At 34.0% G+C, this 16833-nt stretch overlaps 3 protein-coding genes and 1 pseudogene across 3 annotated transcripts; 1 reads left to right on the top strand and 3 right to left on the bottom strand.

Annotated features, from left to right (window-relative positions):
• Nucleotides 7–1543, bottom strand: LOC104743365 (serine/threonine-protein phosphatase 7 long form homolog). The gene is made up of 5 exons (XM_019235360.1): nt 1530–1543; nt 1166–1231; nt 432–1079; nt 189–341; nt 7–101 (listed from the first exon to the last, which is right to left on the bottom strand). The coding sequence occupies exons 2-5, from the start codon at nt 1220–1222 to the stop codon at nt 12–14; spliced, it is 948 nt and encodes a 315-aa protein (XP_019090905.1). The 5' UTR covers nt 1223–1231; nt 1530–1543; the 3' UTR covers nt 7–11.
• Nucleotides 1354–3327, bottom strand: LOC104743366 (annotated as a pseudogene).
• Nucleotides 4369–7637, bottom strand: LOC104740491. Its single transcript, XM_010461107.2, has 12 exons — nt 7536–7637; nt 6844–7111; nt 6666–6737; nt 6516–6574; nt 6299–6437; nt 6031–6127; nt 5859–5925; nt 5644–5742; nt 5420–5509; nt 5010–5164; nt 4817–4918; nt 4369–4722 (listed from the first exon to the last, which is right to left on the bottom strand). The coding sequence occupies exons 2-12, from the start codon at nt 7088–7090 to the stop codon at nt 4635–4637; spliced, it is 1215 nt and encodes a 404-aa protein (XP_010459409.2). The 5' UTR covers nt 7091–7111; nt 7536–7637; the 3' UTR covers nt 4369–4634.
• LOC104740492 (transcriptional activator Myb-like) lies at nt 14367–16070 on the top strand. Its single transcript, XM_010461110.2, has 3 exons — nt 14367–14765; nt 14879–15304; nt 15728–16070. The coding sequence occupies exons 1-3, from the start codon at nt 14648–14650 to the stop codon at nt 15931–15933; spliced, it is 750 nt and encodes a 249-aa protein (XP_010459412.1). The 5' UTR covers nt 14367–14647; the 3' UTR covers nt 15934–16070.

A 16833-nucleotide genomic window follows, 5' to 3' on the forward strand; every position in this document is an offset into this window, starting at 1 on the left:
TTTTGGACCAATCAATTTTGTTCTCGACCTTCAAGTAGTAGATTATCTTTAAAACTTTGTGGCACAATGTCAAGATCTCCTTCAAAAGGGCACCAACTAACCTAAAAGAGATTTCAGTGGTGTAACAAAACATCATAATGGGTTCAAAACAAGAAAAATGTATAAGAAAACAATGATTTAACTCTTACATTTGATGGATCTAGATTATCAAGTGCCTTGCGATACTTAAACAGGTCATTCTTCGATCGGCTCTGTTGCCTTCCTTTCCACAAAAGTGCCAGTGGAAATTGACGGGTGGTTCTCTTTGGCCGATCAATATTCAGATGAAAGTAACTCCAGCACTGAAGATGGTAAACACAATTGGCTAAGAACTTCTCGTAAAAAAGTAACAACAAGAGAAGATGATACTCTTAAGACAAATGAAAACAAACCTGTAAGAGTGTCAAGCAACCACCAATGATACTCTGAGACCGCTGGGAGGCATTACCAATTTGTCTATATAAGAAAGCAAGCGCTGCAGCACCCCAAGCGTATTCTCCAGCTTTCTCAAAATCCTCAAAGAGAATAAGGTAATCAACAGAGATCTTACTGGGATCTGTAGTTGCAAAAATGGTACTCCCAATAAGGTATATAAGAAAAGCACGACTGTGATACTCAATCTCTTTCGTCGTAGCTCCCTTTGGACACTCTGCAAAATTCTCCTTCAACCATTTCGCAGTGACTCGATTACCACTCAGTTCACTTTTAGGTAGTTTCCCCAAAAGTCTGAGGCATACTTGAGAAGGGTCCTCATCTTTTTCTTTAACACCAACCACAGGTTTGCCATCAACAGCAAGACCGAGGATCAACGATACCTCATCGAGAGTGATGGTCATTTCGCCACAAGGGAAGTGAAACGTGTTGGTTTCTCTACGCCATCTCTCGACAAGGGCAGAGATAAGTGAATTGTTCAAACTAATCGATCCTATTAGGCGAAACCAACCGAAACCAGCTTTGTCCACCAATTCTATCTGCTCCTTATTGAGCTTCCAGTGATGAAGCAATGAGGTCCGTTCCTGGCATCTAAGCACACCTCTCTCCTGTTCAGACAAAGACAAACAAAACACTTATCCCAAGTTCTTCAATTTAAGATGGAGATTGATTTGAAACTGTGATTACTACTTACCTGTCCGGTCAAAATAGCGGAGGAGACATGCTTATCTTGCTCGTAAAGGACAGGCATGGTCAGTATCTGATAATGGAAATCAAAATTAGGGTTTCTGTGTGAATGAAACGCGAGCAATTAGACAGGATGATTCGGGTTCCGTTTTATCTAAACAATGCAATAACTTTCTTCGGTTTTCCTGATCTACTCTAAGACTTTACGAGACTACAAATGGCGATTTTAATCTGAAATTTCAACGAGCAGTACAATTACGATTAGAAAGGGGGGAACAATTTTAGGGGCTCATCAATCTCTTAACTTGGAAACTGGCACAAATCAGTGGGACGAAGAAACATGTCTATAATCAACAGAAACGAAAGCTTACGATTTGGAAACGAAAACAGANCTCTTCGTCTGCTGTGTTCATATCTTCCACTAAATCTTCTTCATGGCTTTTCTCGTTTTTTCTCGGAGGAACTTCTCCGGGGATAACTTGGCACAGACCAAACTGCTTCATGCATCGATCTGGGAAGTGCCATTCTACTACTTTTGGACCAATCAATTTTGTTCTCGACCTTCAAGTAGTAGATTATCTTTAAAACTTTGTGGCACAATGTCAAGATCTCCTTCAAAAGGGCACCAACTAACCTAAAAGAGATTTCAGTGGTGTAACAAAACATCATAATGGGTTCAAAACAAGAAAAATGTATAAGAAAACAATGATTTAACTCTTACATTTGATGGATCTAGATTATCAAGTGCCTTGCGATACTTAAACAGGTCATTCTTCGATCGGCTCTGTTGCCTTCCTTTCCACAAAAGTGCCAGTGGAAATTGACGGGTGGTTCTCTTTGGCCGATCAATATTCAGATGAAAGTAACTCCAGCACTGAAGATGGTAAACACAATTGGCTAAGAACTTCTCGTAAAAAAGTAACAACAAGAGAAGATGATACTCTTAAGACAAATGAAAACAAACCTGTAAGAGTGTCAAGCAACCACCAATGATACTCTGAGACCGCTGGGAGGCATTACCAATTTGTCTATATAAGAAAGCAAGCGCTGCAGCACCCCAAGCGTATTCTCCAGCTTTCTCAAAATCCTCAAAGAGAATAAGGTAATCAACAGAGATCTTACTGGGATCTGTAGTTGCAAAAATGGTACTCCCAATAAGGTATATAAGAAAAGCACGACTGTGATACTCAATCTCTTTCGTCGTAGCTCCCTTTGGACACTCTGCAAAATTCTCCTTCAACCATTTCGCAGTGACTCGATTACCACTCAATTCACTTTTAGGTAGTTTCCCCAAAAGTCTGAGGCATACTTGAGAAGGGTCCTCATCTTTTTCTTTAACACCAACCACAGGTTTGCCATCAACAGCAAGACCGAGGATCAACGATACCTCATCGAGAGTGATAGTCATTTCGCCACAAGGGAAGTGAAACGTGTTGGTTTCTCTACGCCATCTCTCGACAAGGGCAGAGATAAGTGAATTGTTTAAGCTAATAGATCCTATTAGGCGAAACCAACCGAAACCAGCTTTGTCCACCAATTCTATCTGCTCCTTATTGAGCTTCCAGTGATGAAGCAATGAGGTCCGTTCCTGGCATCTAAGCACACCTCTCTCCTGTTCAGACAAAGACAAACAAAACACTTATCCCAAGTTCTTCAATTTAAGATGGAGATTGATTTGAAACTGTGATTACTACTTACCTGTCCGGTCAAAATAGCGGAGGAGACATGCTTATCTTGCTCGTAAAGGACAGGCATGGTCAGTATCTGATAATGGAAATCAAAATTAGGGTTTCTGTGTGAATGAAACGCGAGCAATTAGACAGGATGATTCGGGTTCCGTTTTATCTAAACAATGCAATAACTTTCTTCGGTTTTCCTGATCTACTCTAAGACTTTACGAGACTACAAATGGCGATTTTAATCTGAAATTTCAACGAGCAGTACAATTACGATTAGAAAGGGGGGAACAATTTTAGGGGCTCATCAATCTCTTAACTTGGAAACTGGCACAAATCAGTGGGACGAAGAAACATGTCTATAATCAACAGAAACGAAAGCTTACGATTTGGAAACGAAAACAGAGGAAGGAAGAAGATCGCAGAAGGTTGCTTCGGAGAAATTTGAGAACAAACGCGCAGAGAGACTGAAGAATTATCCTCTTTTGGTAAAAAAAAAAAAAAAAACTCAAAAAGATAAATCCTCAGTATATTTTTTTAACATTTTTACACATGAAATCATCATTAAATATTATTTTCCCTATGTTTTTAAACTTTTCATTAATTTTTTATTTTTGCTCAATGTTTATTAATTTAGGTTAAATAATAAATTAGGTGTTTTTTCACATTACAGTTTCTATAAATAACACCTAATTTATTATTTAACCTAAATTAATAGAAAGTATGTTATTTATAGAAACTGTAATGTGAATTATGGAAAAAAAAAAAAGCTGTAATGTGAATTTTCGTTATTAAAAAATACCTAATTTATTATTTACAGATGCTATAAAGAACAAATTTATTATTTAACCTAATAATGAAAATTCACATTACTAATTAGGTGTTATTTAACCTAATATATATGTACACCTAATTTATTATTTAGCCTAAATTTGTTCTTTATAGAAACGGAGACCGAAGAACAAATGCTGAAGAAATCTGTTGGTCATATTGGAGTCTGAAAGAATCTAAACCATCTCCTCTAGATTCTGCTTTACTCCAGAATTTTGTATTAATGTGTTACAGCTAAAGAGTGTGCGTAGTGTAGCGGAGCTGACGTGTCTAAATAAAGAGGTTTGATTGGTTGGAATGGTGAAGGATGACTTGCTGGGCTATGATTGGCTCAATTCAAATTCTTAGCCGTTGTTGACTGTTGACCAAAGGAGGACAGTATATGCTCGAAGACTCGATCATTTTTACTTTAAGCAGAACATTTCATTTTGTAATTTCTCTTTTCCTTAGAATCTGGGTTTGTACTCAATTTGATCTAGATCTCTTGGTAAGGTCTTCATCATTTGAGAAATCGGCTCTCGTTTCATGAACGTCAGCTCGATTGTGTCTTCTTGTGAATTTGCAATTGAAAGAGTATTTGAGTATTGAAGAAGTGTTGGTTTAATTCTTTAACATAATGCTTCAAGCCTTCATGCTCGAAGTTAAAACCTTGTCTTACCAGCAACTTTCATCACCAAGAACATATATATTACTATCAACATTGGAATTGGAAAAGAATATTACTTTATTGAGCAAATATACTATTACATTAACATACCAAGATATCTCTCTCATGTAAACTGATCCAAACCCAATTTGACAAGTTTTGTTTTTCCATCTCTCACACAACAGAGATCAGATCATCGAACCCGTAATTTTGCAGGCAGCCATTGGAAACCACTGATTTTTTTTGGCTCTATAAGGTTTACACATCTCTATTCTTCGATTGCTCTCGTAAACTTGGTTTGAAGCACTTTGAGCATCTTCAGACTACGAATCTTCAACGAGAGGAAGTTGATATTCATCTGGTTTTAATGCCAAAGCGAAATCAGGAAGTGTCGGTGCTGTCTCCATGATTCTGATAATCAGAGAGCATTTTTACAGATTAATATAAAAATCCTGAGCTTTACATGTTATTGCAAAAGTGAGAAAGACAGATATAATAAACTCACTTTTCATAAGAGTATAGATCACGGTTTATCCTGACTTTACTCGAAGTATCTTTCGGGATTTTCTCGGTTAGATACTTCATTGTTCCAAAAAGCGGCGGTGTTCTGCAGAACAATTATATAGATCTTCAAATCAACCGCTGACCTGTCACCCCATGAGCTCAATATAATTCCGACTAAAAGAGATAGAAATTACCTTGAAGTAGGTGAAGAGGCGTTGAATGCTTCGGATGCTTTCTTACTTTCTTTGAAACATTCATCTGCGGCTTGCAAAGCAGCAACTGCCATGCCATGTGATTTCTCTGTGTTTCCTTCATCAAGAATCAAACCGTGATAGTAGTAAGCCGCAGCCTGATTCACAAGATTTCAGAAGATGAAACGAGACATTAGACAAATGGACCTTAATCGCCTATTCATTCTGGTAAAAGCCTCATGGTTCTCACTTTCAGAACGTAATTGATAGGGATCATATAAGCAAAGTTTCGTGTCTTATAAAGACAGAGACAAAGAAGGGCCATAGCTCAGGACAATAACTGAAAAGGACCAGACACGTTTACATATGAAAGGAGTAATAGAGCAAGAAGGAAAGAAAGAATCAAACAGTACCTTAGCTTCAACATACTTCCATTTAACAAATAGTCCATGCTTTTCTCCCCAACCATTTGCTAATGGGAGATTCATTAGATTATCTTGTGCCTGTTTCAGCGCACAACGACAAGGAAAAGGAAGCATTAACAAAAAGTTTTAGATGTTTCCAAGATATAAGTGGGGGGAAGTCAATAGACGATGCCTCAATGACAAAAAGGTTGGATAAGAGTAAGGGAATTTACTTGCTGCCAATATTTCACCATTTCACATGAAAGTCTTCGTTTCACTGCAAGAGTGGCCTTCGAGCTATCAATCGCCATGCCAAGTTGGATATCAACACCCTATAATCAGCAACATGAAAGATGTTAGATCCAAAAAATTAGAGAAAGAAACCACATGAGCTACAGTTATATGCCATGGGATAGCTTAATCATATTCATTAAAAGAGAGGTGCTACCTGGCCAAGTGCCTGCAAGCAAAGGGCCCGTAGAACTCCTTCCCCTAAGTCAACCGGTAAAATTCTCCTGTAAGAAAACGAAAACAAGGACAACGATTGTCCCATTAGAATCAACTGAGAATTATCCAAATGTAGAGTGAATGACATTGGAACCTTTTTTTCATCTACAAACCTTTGTTCAGCAGAAAACTGAGGGAGAACATTCTTAACAGCACAATCAAGATATCCAGCTGCTTTTAAGAAGATATCAATCGAAGCTCGTCTGTTTTCTATTAACGAAAAAAAAAAAAAAAACCACTGTTCAGTCTGAGGCTCGTAACCATCACATTTCATTTACCACTTAGAAATGGAAAATCATCAAATTAAAAAAAAAAATAACAAAATGTATGTAAATCCCCTTCAGGCAACTGAAGATAGATAAACTATCAGAGAAGCCTAACCTTCTGATACTTTTGGATGGTTGTGACCATCACTAGAACCTCTAGGAAGAAGCAGTAAATTGGCTTGAGACATTTGTAGCATTGCCATTAGATGCAAAACGGATAAAACTTCATACCAAACGTTTGTCATCTCTGTTTCCTGGTTAAAAGTAAACATGTAAGAGTCTATTACATTATGATAACATTTGAAGACAAACTGTTTTGCTAGTAACCCCACCTCTTCCTCATCCTCCTGATTTACCCAATTAAATGGTACTTTAAACTGTAGATGGCTACCTGAAGAACATCATAAATACAGCAGGGTCAAGTATAAATCTCTGAAACCAAACAGATCTATTTCAAATAAACACATAACAGTATATATTACCATCTTTACTTAATCCCAAGAGAACAGGTAGATAGTCTACCAAAGCTTGATGGAGATCCGAGAGCGTTGAACCTCCATAGCCAGATAAACCAATAGTCATGAAGAGTTTTAAACAGTAAACAGTAGAAAGCAGGCAAAGATCAAAAACACAAAAAGATGTTCAGAAACATATAAATACCATGTTGTGTTTTTCTCCTAGTTCTTGTTATAGTAGGTCCTTCTTGATTAGCCATCACTACTATACGTGTTCTTAAAGCCGTCAAGCGTTCCAATAGAGCCTTGGGTAACTGATCGCCAATGGACTGCAAAAAATCCACAGCTCTCGGTATCCTTAAACCAGGTACATATACTGAAACCTCACCGATGCTTGTTGGCTTTCTTCTGTTCCCACCAGTTTCTTTCGGCGTTGATGCAAAGCATCCCATTTCTTACAGAGCTTAAGAAATCTACAAACACAAAAAATTCTACAAGTGTAAGTGCCAAATTTTGATAAAAGATTTCACAATGAATCTTGTGAGAAACAATCTATGATCAAAAAAGCTAGAAGAAAAGAGGAGAATGATTCCAAATCAAAAAAAAGAGAAAATGCAATAAGGAGAGGAGGTTGATAAAATTAATGTCCAACCGAAAAAAAAAAAAAAACAGGTCAAGTCTTTCCTCCTCCACTAGATATTCATAAGGATAAAGTAAAAACCAGGTCACGAGCCATCTGCCATGACTAAACCATCTTCATAACTCAACGTGACTATCTAATATACACGAATCTTCACAACAATCATACTTTAAGACCAAGCTCCAAGCAGAAACAAACAAGTAAATAATATGACACCGTTTGACAAACAAGTAAAAGAGTTTGTTGATTTTTCCAACCTTGACTATCTAATCAACTCGAATGATTGATTACTGCAAGAACTGGGAGAAAAGGACTCAATTGGCAAAATAAATAAAAAGAAAGCGTTTTTTGAAGGGAATCACGGAGAAAGCATGAAACTTTGCAATTCGTATAATATTTTCTCCACTATGAAACGTTATATACCAAATACAATATTTTTTTAACAAAACGAGGAATTTACAAAGGGCAAGTTGAGTTAAAAAGGGAAGATTTTGAGTAAAGGCTCACCAAGAAGAATTATGCAAAAATGTAAGGAGGAAGAGTAGTAATGGAAAGGGATGCTTTAACTTGCCCTAACCAAACAAAACAAAATCTCTGAAAAAAGGTAAAACCTTAAGCAACATTTTCCCCCAGAAAAAGGAAAAGAGTAGACTTACCAAAAAAAATCTGGACGGAGCCAGCAGCAACTAGACAAAGCTAAAAAAAACCCTTAATTCAGCATTGAATCTTTCAGAATTGTATCGGAGAAATACGAAATTGACAATGAATCTGACCACACACACACAAAAAAAAAAAAAAAAAAAAAAAAAAAAAAAATTGATTTTTAAAAGAAAAATTTTCTTTTTAAAGGTTTGAGTTGACAATTACAGATTTAGGATATAGTTTTTAGAAGGTAGAATTTAGTGTTTAGGATTTATGGTTTANGTATTATGTTGCTCCCCATTGAAGCAGTCGAAGCGAATGGTTTCTTTAAAATAATTGATACAGAGAAAGAGAAAGAGAGATGAAGACGAAGAAAGAGGAAAATATTTTTTTTTACAAAGGGACCGATCAATTTTTCAACGCGACTAGAAAAAAATACTACTACTTCACTAGTACAGCTAAACTACCCAAAAAAAAAACAGTTGTAAGAAAAATAATCGTTATTTCTAAATTCTAATTATATTATTAACATTTATCCAACAGTTTACAAAATTAATTCATTAGTAATCTAATAAATCTTTTCATCATAAGCTAAGAAAAAACATTATTCTTATTTGAGACATTTATGATAACCAACTAGATTTTAATCCGCAGTACACCGCATGACAATTTAAAAAAAAAAGATAATATTTTTTTATATATATATATTTAGTTTGTTTTGTTTAATTAAATAATAATTTTGTTTAGATTGTTAATTATTAGAACAATAATAAGAGAAATAAATACACAAATATGTAATTTACAAGCTATTGTTGGATTAAGCCACAATTTTACCAATGATTTAATTGTTTTACAAAATTTAGTTAAATTACCCTAATTTAATATGTCTAATATTCTTATATTAGTGGTATTGACCAAATAATTAAAGAAAGATTTAACCCGTGTTTCAAAACCGAATTAATAATATTTTATATTTATACTAATGTTAATTCAAATCGTCATGTTAATAACATGTCCCGCTATATAACAACAAACCGTCATATTAGTAGTTTAACCCGTGTTTCAAAACTGTCATATTAGTGGTTTTGGTTGTGAAGTTGATATTTATACATAGAAAATGCTTGATGAGCAAGGAGTTTACGATCTATAGCAATAAAAGAGAGATTTTAGTGTTTTCCTATTTGAGTTGATAACATTATCACGTAATAATATTCAGTTTCTTAACACGGTATATATTATATTAAATATTTTTCTTGATGCTAAAGTTAAATATACCCGATTATTGAGTTTCTAAAGTTGGGTTCTCGTTTTTATGAACTTTATTAACGTTATAATAATTATTGCGATTGTAATCATTTGTTACTCAAACTCGGCTGTGTTATTTAAATTTAAGAGATCATACAGTCTCTAAAGATCTATTAAAATAGGTTTGGAGATTTTTATGGGACTAAAAATTTAATGCGTAGAGTTGTTTTTGGAAAAATCGAAATGTATAGATGTTGTCAAGCTATTTATGGCAATAAATGTATCAAATTAGGTCGATTTAAATAGTTCCATTGAGTTTCCAGAAATTGTTATTTAAGGAAAATAGTTAGGGGTTAATGTTGTAAATAAAACAAATTAAATAACCNAGTTTAACCCGTGTTTCAAAACTGTCATATTAGTGGTTTTGGTTGTGAAGTTGATATTTATACATAGAAAATGCTTGATGAGCAAGGAGTTTACGATCTATAGCAATAAAAGAGAGATTTTAGTGTTTTCCTATTTGAGTTGATAACATTATCACGTAATAATATTCAGTTTCTTAACACGGTATATATTATATTAAATATTTTTCTTGATGCTAAAGTTAAATATACCCGATTATTGAGTTTCTAAAGTTGGGTTCTCGTTTTTATGAACTTTATTAACGTTATAATAATTATTGCGATTGTAATCATTTGTTACTCAAACTCGGCTGTGTTATTTAAATTTAAGAGATCATACAGTCTCTAAAGATCTATTAAAATAGGTTTGGAGATTTTTATGGGACTAAAAATTTAATGCGTAGAGTTGTTTTTGGAAAAATCGAAATGTATAGATGTTGTCAAGCTATTTATGGCAATAAATGTATCAAATTAGGTCGATTTAAATAGTTCCATTGAGTTTCCAGAAATTGTTATTTAAGGAAAATAGTTAGGGGTTAATGTTGTAAATAAAACAAATTAAATAACCAAAACTTCAAGGGCATAACACAAAATATACTTCAAAAATAATAATATAGATTGAATAAATTTTACAATCATTAGACCATTATAAGTTAGTTAACTACAGGCTAACTATGCAGTGTGAAAAGCTAGTTTTTATATGAAACAAATTAATTCGCTCCGTTAGTAACTGATTTTTCCTAGGTGTTTATGATAATGACTATGTTTAGACTGATATTAAAGTACAACTCCATATCTTAAAGCAAACTATTCAATAATATTTACATATAAATTAGAATGTAAGTGATCTTATCCTCTATGAAAATTGAAAATATTATTGCCTAGTGGGGATGGCTAGTGTTTTAATGATTTAAAACTTTGGACTAATTGGTACCATTAGCTGTCCATCGGCCTCATTCTAAAGATATATATATATTTGTAGATTTGCTCTCCAAGACAGCTTTTATTCTGTTTTACATTACAAATATATAGGTACATCTCTATCTCAAATACGATACTCTTGCCGTATTTTGAAAGCCATTTATGTTATATTAATACTTGTACATTTCAATATTATTACTTAGATATTTTGAGTTTACATCAACTATATCGGAAAATAGAATAATACAACTCAATGTCTCATGATCATAAAAATTGTTTAACAGACGAATCTTTTAAAAAATTAATAATTATAGAATGAACAGAATACATCAACCTGCAGTTTTGACATTTTCTTAGCATTCATTGCATTCCGCAATCATCCATTTAAACGTGCAGCTTAAAACACACAAAATAATATCTTTAAAAACGTCGCGGTTAACTTCATATTGTCAAATACGGGATTTGAATATTAATATGATGCTTATTGTAAGATTGCGAGACCACATCAAACTAAAAGACAATCGTCATTAAAAAAAACTTTATAGATTTTTGTTGGTGTTACAAATAGAATAATAGTTAATGACGGACAAAAATCGTCACCGGCCTAAATTACGTTACAAGGTGCATAAGAACTCCACGTCCGTTCACACTTGTTTGTCTATGTCCCCATAACCAAGTCTAATAAGGCCCCATGGCTGGTTTGGGCAGCTCAAGGCAATGCTATACACAAGGAAAATGCCGGTTATGTCATATTCCACGTGGCGGCCACGTTGGGCACGTGACGTTACCGTTTTGGGGCGGGCTCAGCACAAAAGTACTAATTAAAATTATTGTGTGTGGGGACGAGAGGACAGGTGTCAAAGGATTGGAAACATCGTGGCTGTCTTTCACGGTCACCGTCGGGGGACAGTCGGAAAAGCTTTTATAAGGCTGGCAAGGTGGTTGGTGACGACACGTGTCCCTCAATCATTTTCGTTGTGTTGAAGATATCTTCTCCTTTCTCTTTTTCGTTTTCGTTTAGGACTCTTTCCTTTTATAGAACAGTCTTTTTTTGTTCTGGTGATTTATATATCACTAGAGGTCTAGAGCACTAAATCAGTGTTGTTATTGCTATGTTGAATTATCACTTACCTAATCAACTCGTAACTTGACAAGCTTTTAAATAATACTTTTGCGATGGTGGGTTTTTTATTTGTCAAAGATAAACTGAAAGGTGAACAAAAAAAGAAATTGAAATACAAAGAGAAATATAAAACTACCTCGTTTGAATTAAAGCTAAAAAATATACATCATACGGGTCGTTTAGGTGAAAGCTACAAATCATACACAATGTCATATTGAGTGAAAAGTCAAAAAATGACAATACGCGCCGGATTACACGACAACATTCACTAAAATATATCGTCGTTTCATCTCCCGAACATAGTTGTCAAAGTTAGTACGTGGCCATATATGGCCAGAGCATCTGTGGATTTTTTCCTCTTGGGATCCCATAAATTAAGGGAATTGCAAAATTGATGCAACTTTGGTTATATCCTTATTCTTATGTGTTTATGCTATATTTTGTTTTATTTTTATTTTTGTCTAGGTAGTGAAGTGTAAGTCTTAACTTTTTGTAATTATAGCCTCATCGCATTTCATTTCTTAATGATATTTACAAGTTCATAGGAAAAAAAATTAAGGGAATTTGTTGGAAATCTGGATTTTGATGCTGAGATGGCCGATCTGTTTTGTCGGCTCTAGCATCTTTTAGAATTCCTTGTCAATTCCACCGGAACCGTCCTGAGTTATTGTTTAATCTTAGGAGGAAGGATTCTCACTGGTAATGTTTTTTTTTTTAATAATGATTTTGATGAATGAAACATGGGCTATGTTCTTAAATCTTACAGCGGACAGGAGCTTTCTTTTATGCATACATTGAGATGATTAATATAGACTTTTTTTTGTATAAAAGATGATTGATATACACTATATTACTAGCTAACACCAATTAAGTTCAAATACATATATACAGTTTAGGATTTTGATTGAAATGCTTTCTTTAACAAGACCTATAGAGACCAATTTTGGCGTAATATTCAAGATCCGGTTTCTCATTAACCAATTTGTTGATAGACCTAGACCGGCCCGTTTTATGTAATCAGGATCCCGTTTGCCTGTGTGTACATTGTACTGTGTAGTGGTATTAGAACTGTTTTTATTTGTGATAGATCGTATTTGACTCCTTTCCCAACTAACTCTGCCTATTTTCCTACTACACTTCACCAGTAAAACACACGTGCAAATGAGTTCTAAAACAGATTGTTTATAGCTTACCTAGGATTGAATTGTTTAGTTGATTGGATTATAAGCTATATCTCCGATCAATCTTTAATAAGATTCTATGAACTGTTTTGCAAGCAATCCCAAGGAAAATCAAAGTACAACATATATATCACCTTTTCAGGTTTTTAACTTTATTCCGTCACGTTTCTATATATATTTTTATTTTCTTAAGCTTTTTAGGCTATGTTAGAAATGTGAAAATACACATATATATGTTCAAAAAAGAAGCCGGTAATTAGTGCCAAATTTTATTTTATTATTTATTTAAATTTGTTAAAGGACTGAGAGTCTGAGAGAGAGTTCAAAAGCTAACTAATTAAACGTCGTAGGCAAGACAAGAGAGAAAGTTAGTGATGTGTGCTTAGAGACCAAATGTTAGAGCAAATAAGATGTCAAATTCATTTTTATGAAGTACAAAGCCACTAATATATCATTCAGTTAACCAATTAATTAATAAAGACACAGAGTCGTTTTAGGGTTTCCACGTTGGTCCGATTTGAGGAAAAGAAACATTTAGTTAGGTCTGAAAGGTTAACAAAACATATTCAAAGATACTTTAATTAATTTAAGTTCTACTTATACGTGACCTGCAATTAAATCACAGGTCCACAACATCTTTACCAAACTCTCTCCTTCCCCTCTAGTTTTTATTTTCTTTAGAAATTATATTGATATTTTCGAAGTTATGAAAGCATTTAATTAGGAAATACGGTTGAAATTTAGTTATCAAGTTTGATCCCACAAACCCTGGAATAACAACCGTTATGTATACATTCTCCCGTATTTTGGACCAAACGATGTCTCCTTAATTACTTTTACTTTTTGATTGATTAAAATTAGGAAATAATTCCACATGTACATACAGTATATAGATTGTTATTTAAGATTATGATTGTTTTTTAAAATTAGTGTTTCATATAAATCAATAACACATTTAAGTTTTCTGTTCACCCTAATTACATCCAAAATAATGAAATATTGTTGCGTATATGATTTTCACAAATATTATACGTACAAATACGTATTCAACACCATAACATAACATATAAATGCAACCGCAGTTTTGATGTTTGTATCTAACTAGTTACCAAAAAATAAAATAAAATGTTTGATCTAATTATATTGTACATTCGTTGAGTCATAGATTGTAGTCCCTTTCACCTTGAGTCATATTCTAGAAGTTGATTAGATATAAAGCATGAATATATCTGACTTTAAAAATCGCATACATATATATAATATGTAGCTTGCAGAAGAGTATACGAACGTAGATGAAGTATTGGTGGCTGAAGTAGAGGGTTTAGGTTAGAAAAAAAAAAAAATGGAGTAGACGTTGAAAGTTTAACGAAAATTCACCCCACCAAGCAATCTCTCCCCTCCTGTTTAATCTCCTTTTTCTCTTTTCAATATTCATCAATTTAATAATTAATATAAAATTCCCACATAAACAGAAATAATGTTTTCAAAAATAATAATAACAATAAATATTGTAGATGGGAGAAATAAAGAAAAAAGGTAGATTACTTAAAAGGAGTGTGTTTGGTTAGGGAAGACGTTGGCATCAATCGCCGGTGAAAACTTCCCTCCAAACTCTCTCCCTCGCTCTCTCTTAACGAATCTTATAATATTCATTACTTTCAATTCTTTTATATTATATCTAAATATATATATGGTGCTGGTGGCTCTTCAGCTTTCTTCTTGTTCCTACATACCCATCTTCCTTCACCTACATCAAACCTAGGGTTCTTTCTTGTATCAACATATATCGATTTATATATACGTTTTGATTTACATAAGATATATCACAGAGAGATCGGACGGAGAGAAATTGAAGAATGATGTGCAGTCGAGGCCATTGGAGACCTGCGGAAGATGAGAAGCTAAGAGAACTCGTCGAACAGTTTGGTCCTCATAATTGGAACGCCATAGCTCAGAAGCTTTCTGGTCGATCTGGTAAAAAACTATCTTTATAATTAAATTCATTTCTTTAAATTTATTATTAAGCATAAACTAGGGTTTAATATATAATTACTATGTTGGTTTGGTTTGGCTTTTTTGGTTTTCAGGTAAGAGTTGTAGATTGAGATGGTTTAATCAATTGGATCCTAGAATTAACCGAAACCCTTTCACGGAGGAAGAAGAAGAAAGGCTTTTAGCGTCTCATCGGATCCATGGAAACAGATGGTCCGTGATCGCTAGATTTTTCCCCGGTCGAACCGATAACGCAGTTAAAAACCATTGGCACGTCATCATGGCTCGTCGTGGCCGAGAACGGTCTAAGCTGCGTCCACGTGGCCATGGCCACGATGGCACGGCTGCTTCTACTGGGACGATGGGTAATTATAACGACTTCGATAAGGAGAGAAGATTGGCAACGACGGCCGCTATCAATTTTCCTTATCAGTTCTCTCATATTAGTCATTTTCAAGTTCTCAAAGAGTTCTTGACCGGAAAGATCGGGTTCCAGAATAGTACTACTCCAATAAAAGAAGGTAATTAGATAAAATATGGTTTAAGTATTTGTGTGTTTTATGCAGCTAATATAGAACATGTGTAGTATATAGGTATATCTTGAGTGAATACATATAGGCATAATATAAGTTTCAAACTCATAACCATTAGATAACATGTACATTCCTCTTCTTTAGTGTGCAACTACTAGTGCAATTCGTATACAACTTGATATAAAATAAAATAAAACGGAATTAAATTTAATGGATTAAAAGTCTTAGTTTTCTCAATTTATTTTTGATGATAAAAATTGTGAAGAATCTTTTAAATATATAGCGTGAAACGATCATGGTTTTCTGTTTTCATAGTTGCATGCATATGAATGTACAATTGCTTGTAGATACGATTATGTATAATTGTAGAACCTCTAAAAACTAACTTTTGGACATTGATTATTTGGTCAGGAGCAATAGACCAAACTAAACGGCCGATGGAGTTCTACAATTTTCTCCCAGTAAACACGGATTCGAAGAAACCCGAAGTGATAGACAATTCAAGAAAAGACGAAGAAGAATATTTCGATCAAAACAACCCAATTTGTAACGAGAATTGTGTTCCCTTCTTCGACTTTTTGTCTGTTGAAAACTCTGCCTCTCAGGGTTTATGTTAATTAGTCCGTACCACACGTACTATAAGGTGGATCATATGTTAATTAAATGTAGAAATTACTAATCCGTTGTTACATGTTAGAGCTCTTGTTTGAGCCAAATGTGAAAATTAATTAAGACAGCGCAACATTTCCTTGAATACCAAATCTTTTTTTTTTTTTTTGAACAAACTCCTTGTAGACCAAAGTTGTACACTTTTATCAAGTCTAATTTTCTAGATTTATTTTAACGATGTTTAATCAGACTATAGTATTAATGTCTAAATTGCGAGATCTGTATGTACTTGAAAAAAAAAAACGCTGTCCTGATTAATCTAAATATTATCGTAATCGAAGGTTTTATTCAACACCCAAATCTTAGAATAATTTTGTGGAATTCGCAATAGTTGGATATAGTTTTTGTGTTGTTGTGGTCTTATGTAAGATATCAAATGTTAAGACTTAAGAGGTTTACTTATCAACCAAAGAAAATATGTCACGGGTGCTGAAGTATATGCATCGCCAAATGATCCTTAATACGCGTATAGTTTCATGCAGACTAATTTGACTCGTATAGCTTGCGATGATTAACCTTTTATCCTCTTTCGGAGATGTTTAAAAAAAACACGAGAAACTTTTTAACTAATGATTTTATGAGCGAGCGTTTTAACTTTTTACAATAAAGTTTATAGTTTAGTTTCTTTAAATGTGAAGAATAATAATAAGTTAATAACGGAAAGACGAAATCGAGGTTGGAGTATAGATTTGATTAAGTTGGGAGTAGTTATCAGCCACCAAGAAATACAATCCAAAGTAGCAAATCTACCTTTGTCTTAAGAAAACACGAATAAAATAGTTCGTTTTATTTAGGTGGAGATGAAGAACACACATCTTGACACGACTTATAACCATACTTCTTGTTTC

The sequence above is a fragment of the Camelina sativa genome, chromosome 14 (assembly GCF_000633955.1).
Source record: "Camelina sativa cultivar DH55 chromosome 14, Cs, whole genome shotgun sequence".
NCBI classification, from domain to species: Eukaryota; Viridiplantae; Streptophyta; class Magnoliopsida; order Brassicales; family Brassicaceae; genus Camelina; species Camelina sativa.

Excerpts from the sequence above, each read along its gene's own strand:
- LOC104743365 (XM_019235360.1), bottom strand. The coding sequence starts at position 1,222 with ATGCCTGTCCTTTACGAGCAAGATAAGCATGTCTCCTCCGCTATTTTG. Across the intron at positions 1,080-1,165 it reads CCGCTATTTTGACCGGACAG|GAGAGAGGTGTGCTTAGATG; the intron begins GTAAGTAGTAAT and ends TTGTCTGAACAG. Across the intron at positions 102-188 it reads ATAATCTAGATCCATCAAAT|GTTAGTTGGTGCCCTTTTGA; the intron begins GTAAGAGTTAAA and ends AATCTCTTTTAG.
- LOC104740491 (XM_010461107.2), bottom strand. The coding sequence starts at position 7,090 with ATGGGATGCTTTGCATCAACGCCGAAAGAAACTGGTGGGAACAGAAGA. Across the intron at positions 6,128-6,298 it reads CCATCCAAAAGTATCAGAAG|AAAACAGACGAGCTTCGATT; the intron begins GTTAGGCTTCTC and ends TTTCGTTAATAG. Across the intron at positions 5,743-5,858 it reads GCTTGCAGGCACTTGGCCAG|GGTGTTGATATCCAACTTGG; the intron begins GTAGCACCTCTC and ends TGCTGATTATAG.
- LOC104740492 (XM_010461110.2), top strand. The coding sequence starts at position 14,648 with ATGATGTGCAGTCGAGGCCATTGGAGACCTGCGGAAGATGAGAAGCTA. Across the intron at positions 14,766-14,878 it reads GAAGCTTTCTGGTCGATCTG|GTAAGAGTTGTAGATTGAGA; the intron begins GTAAAAAACTAT and ends TTTGGTTTTCAG. Across the intron at positions 15,305-15,727 it reads TACTACTCCAATAAAAGAAG|GAGCAATAGACCAAACTAAA; the intron begins GTAATTAGATAA and ends TTATTTGGTCAG.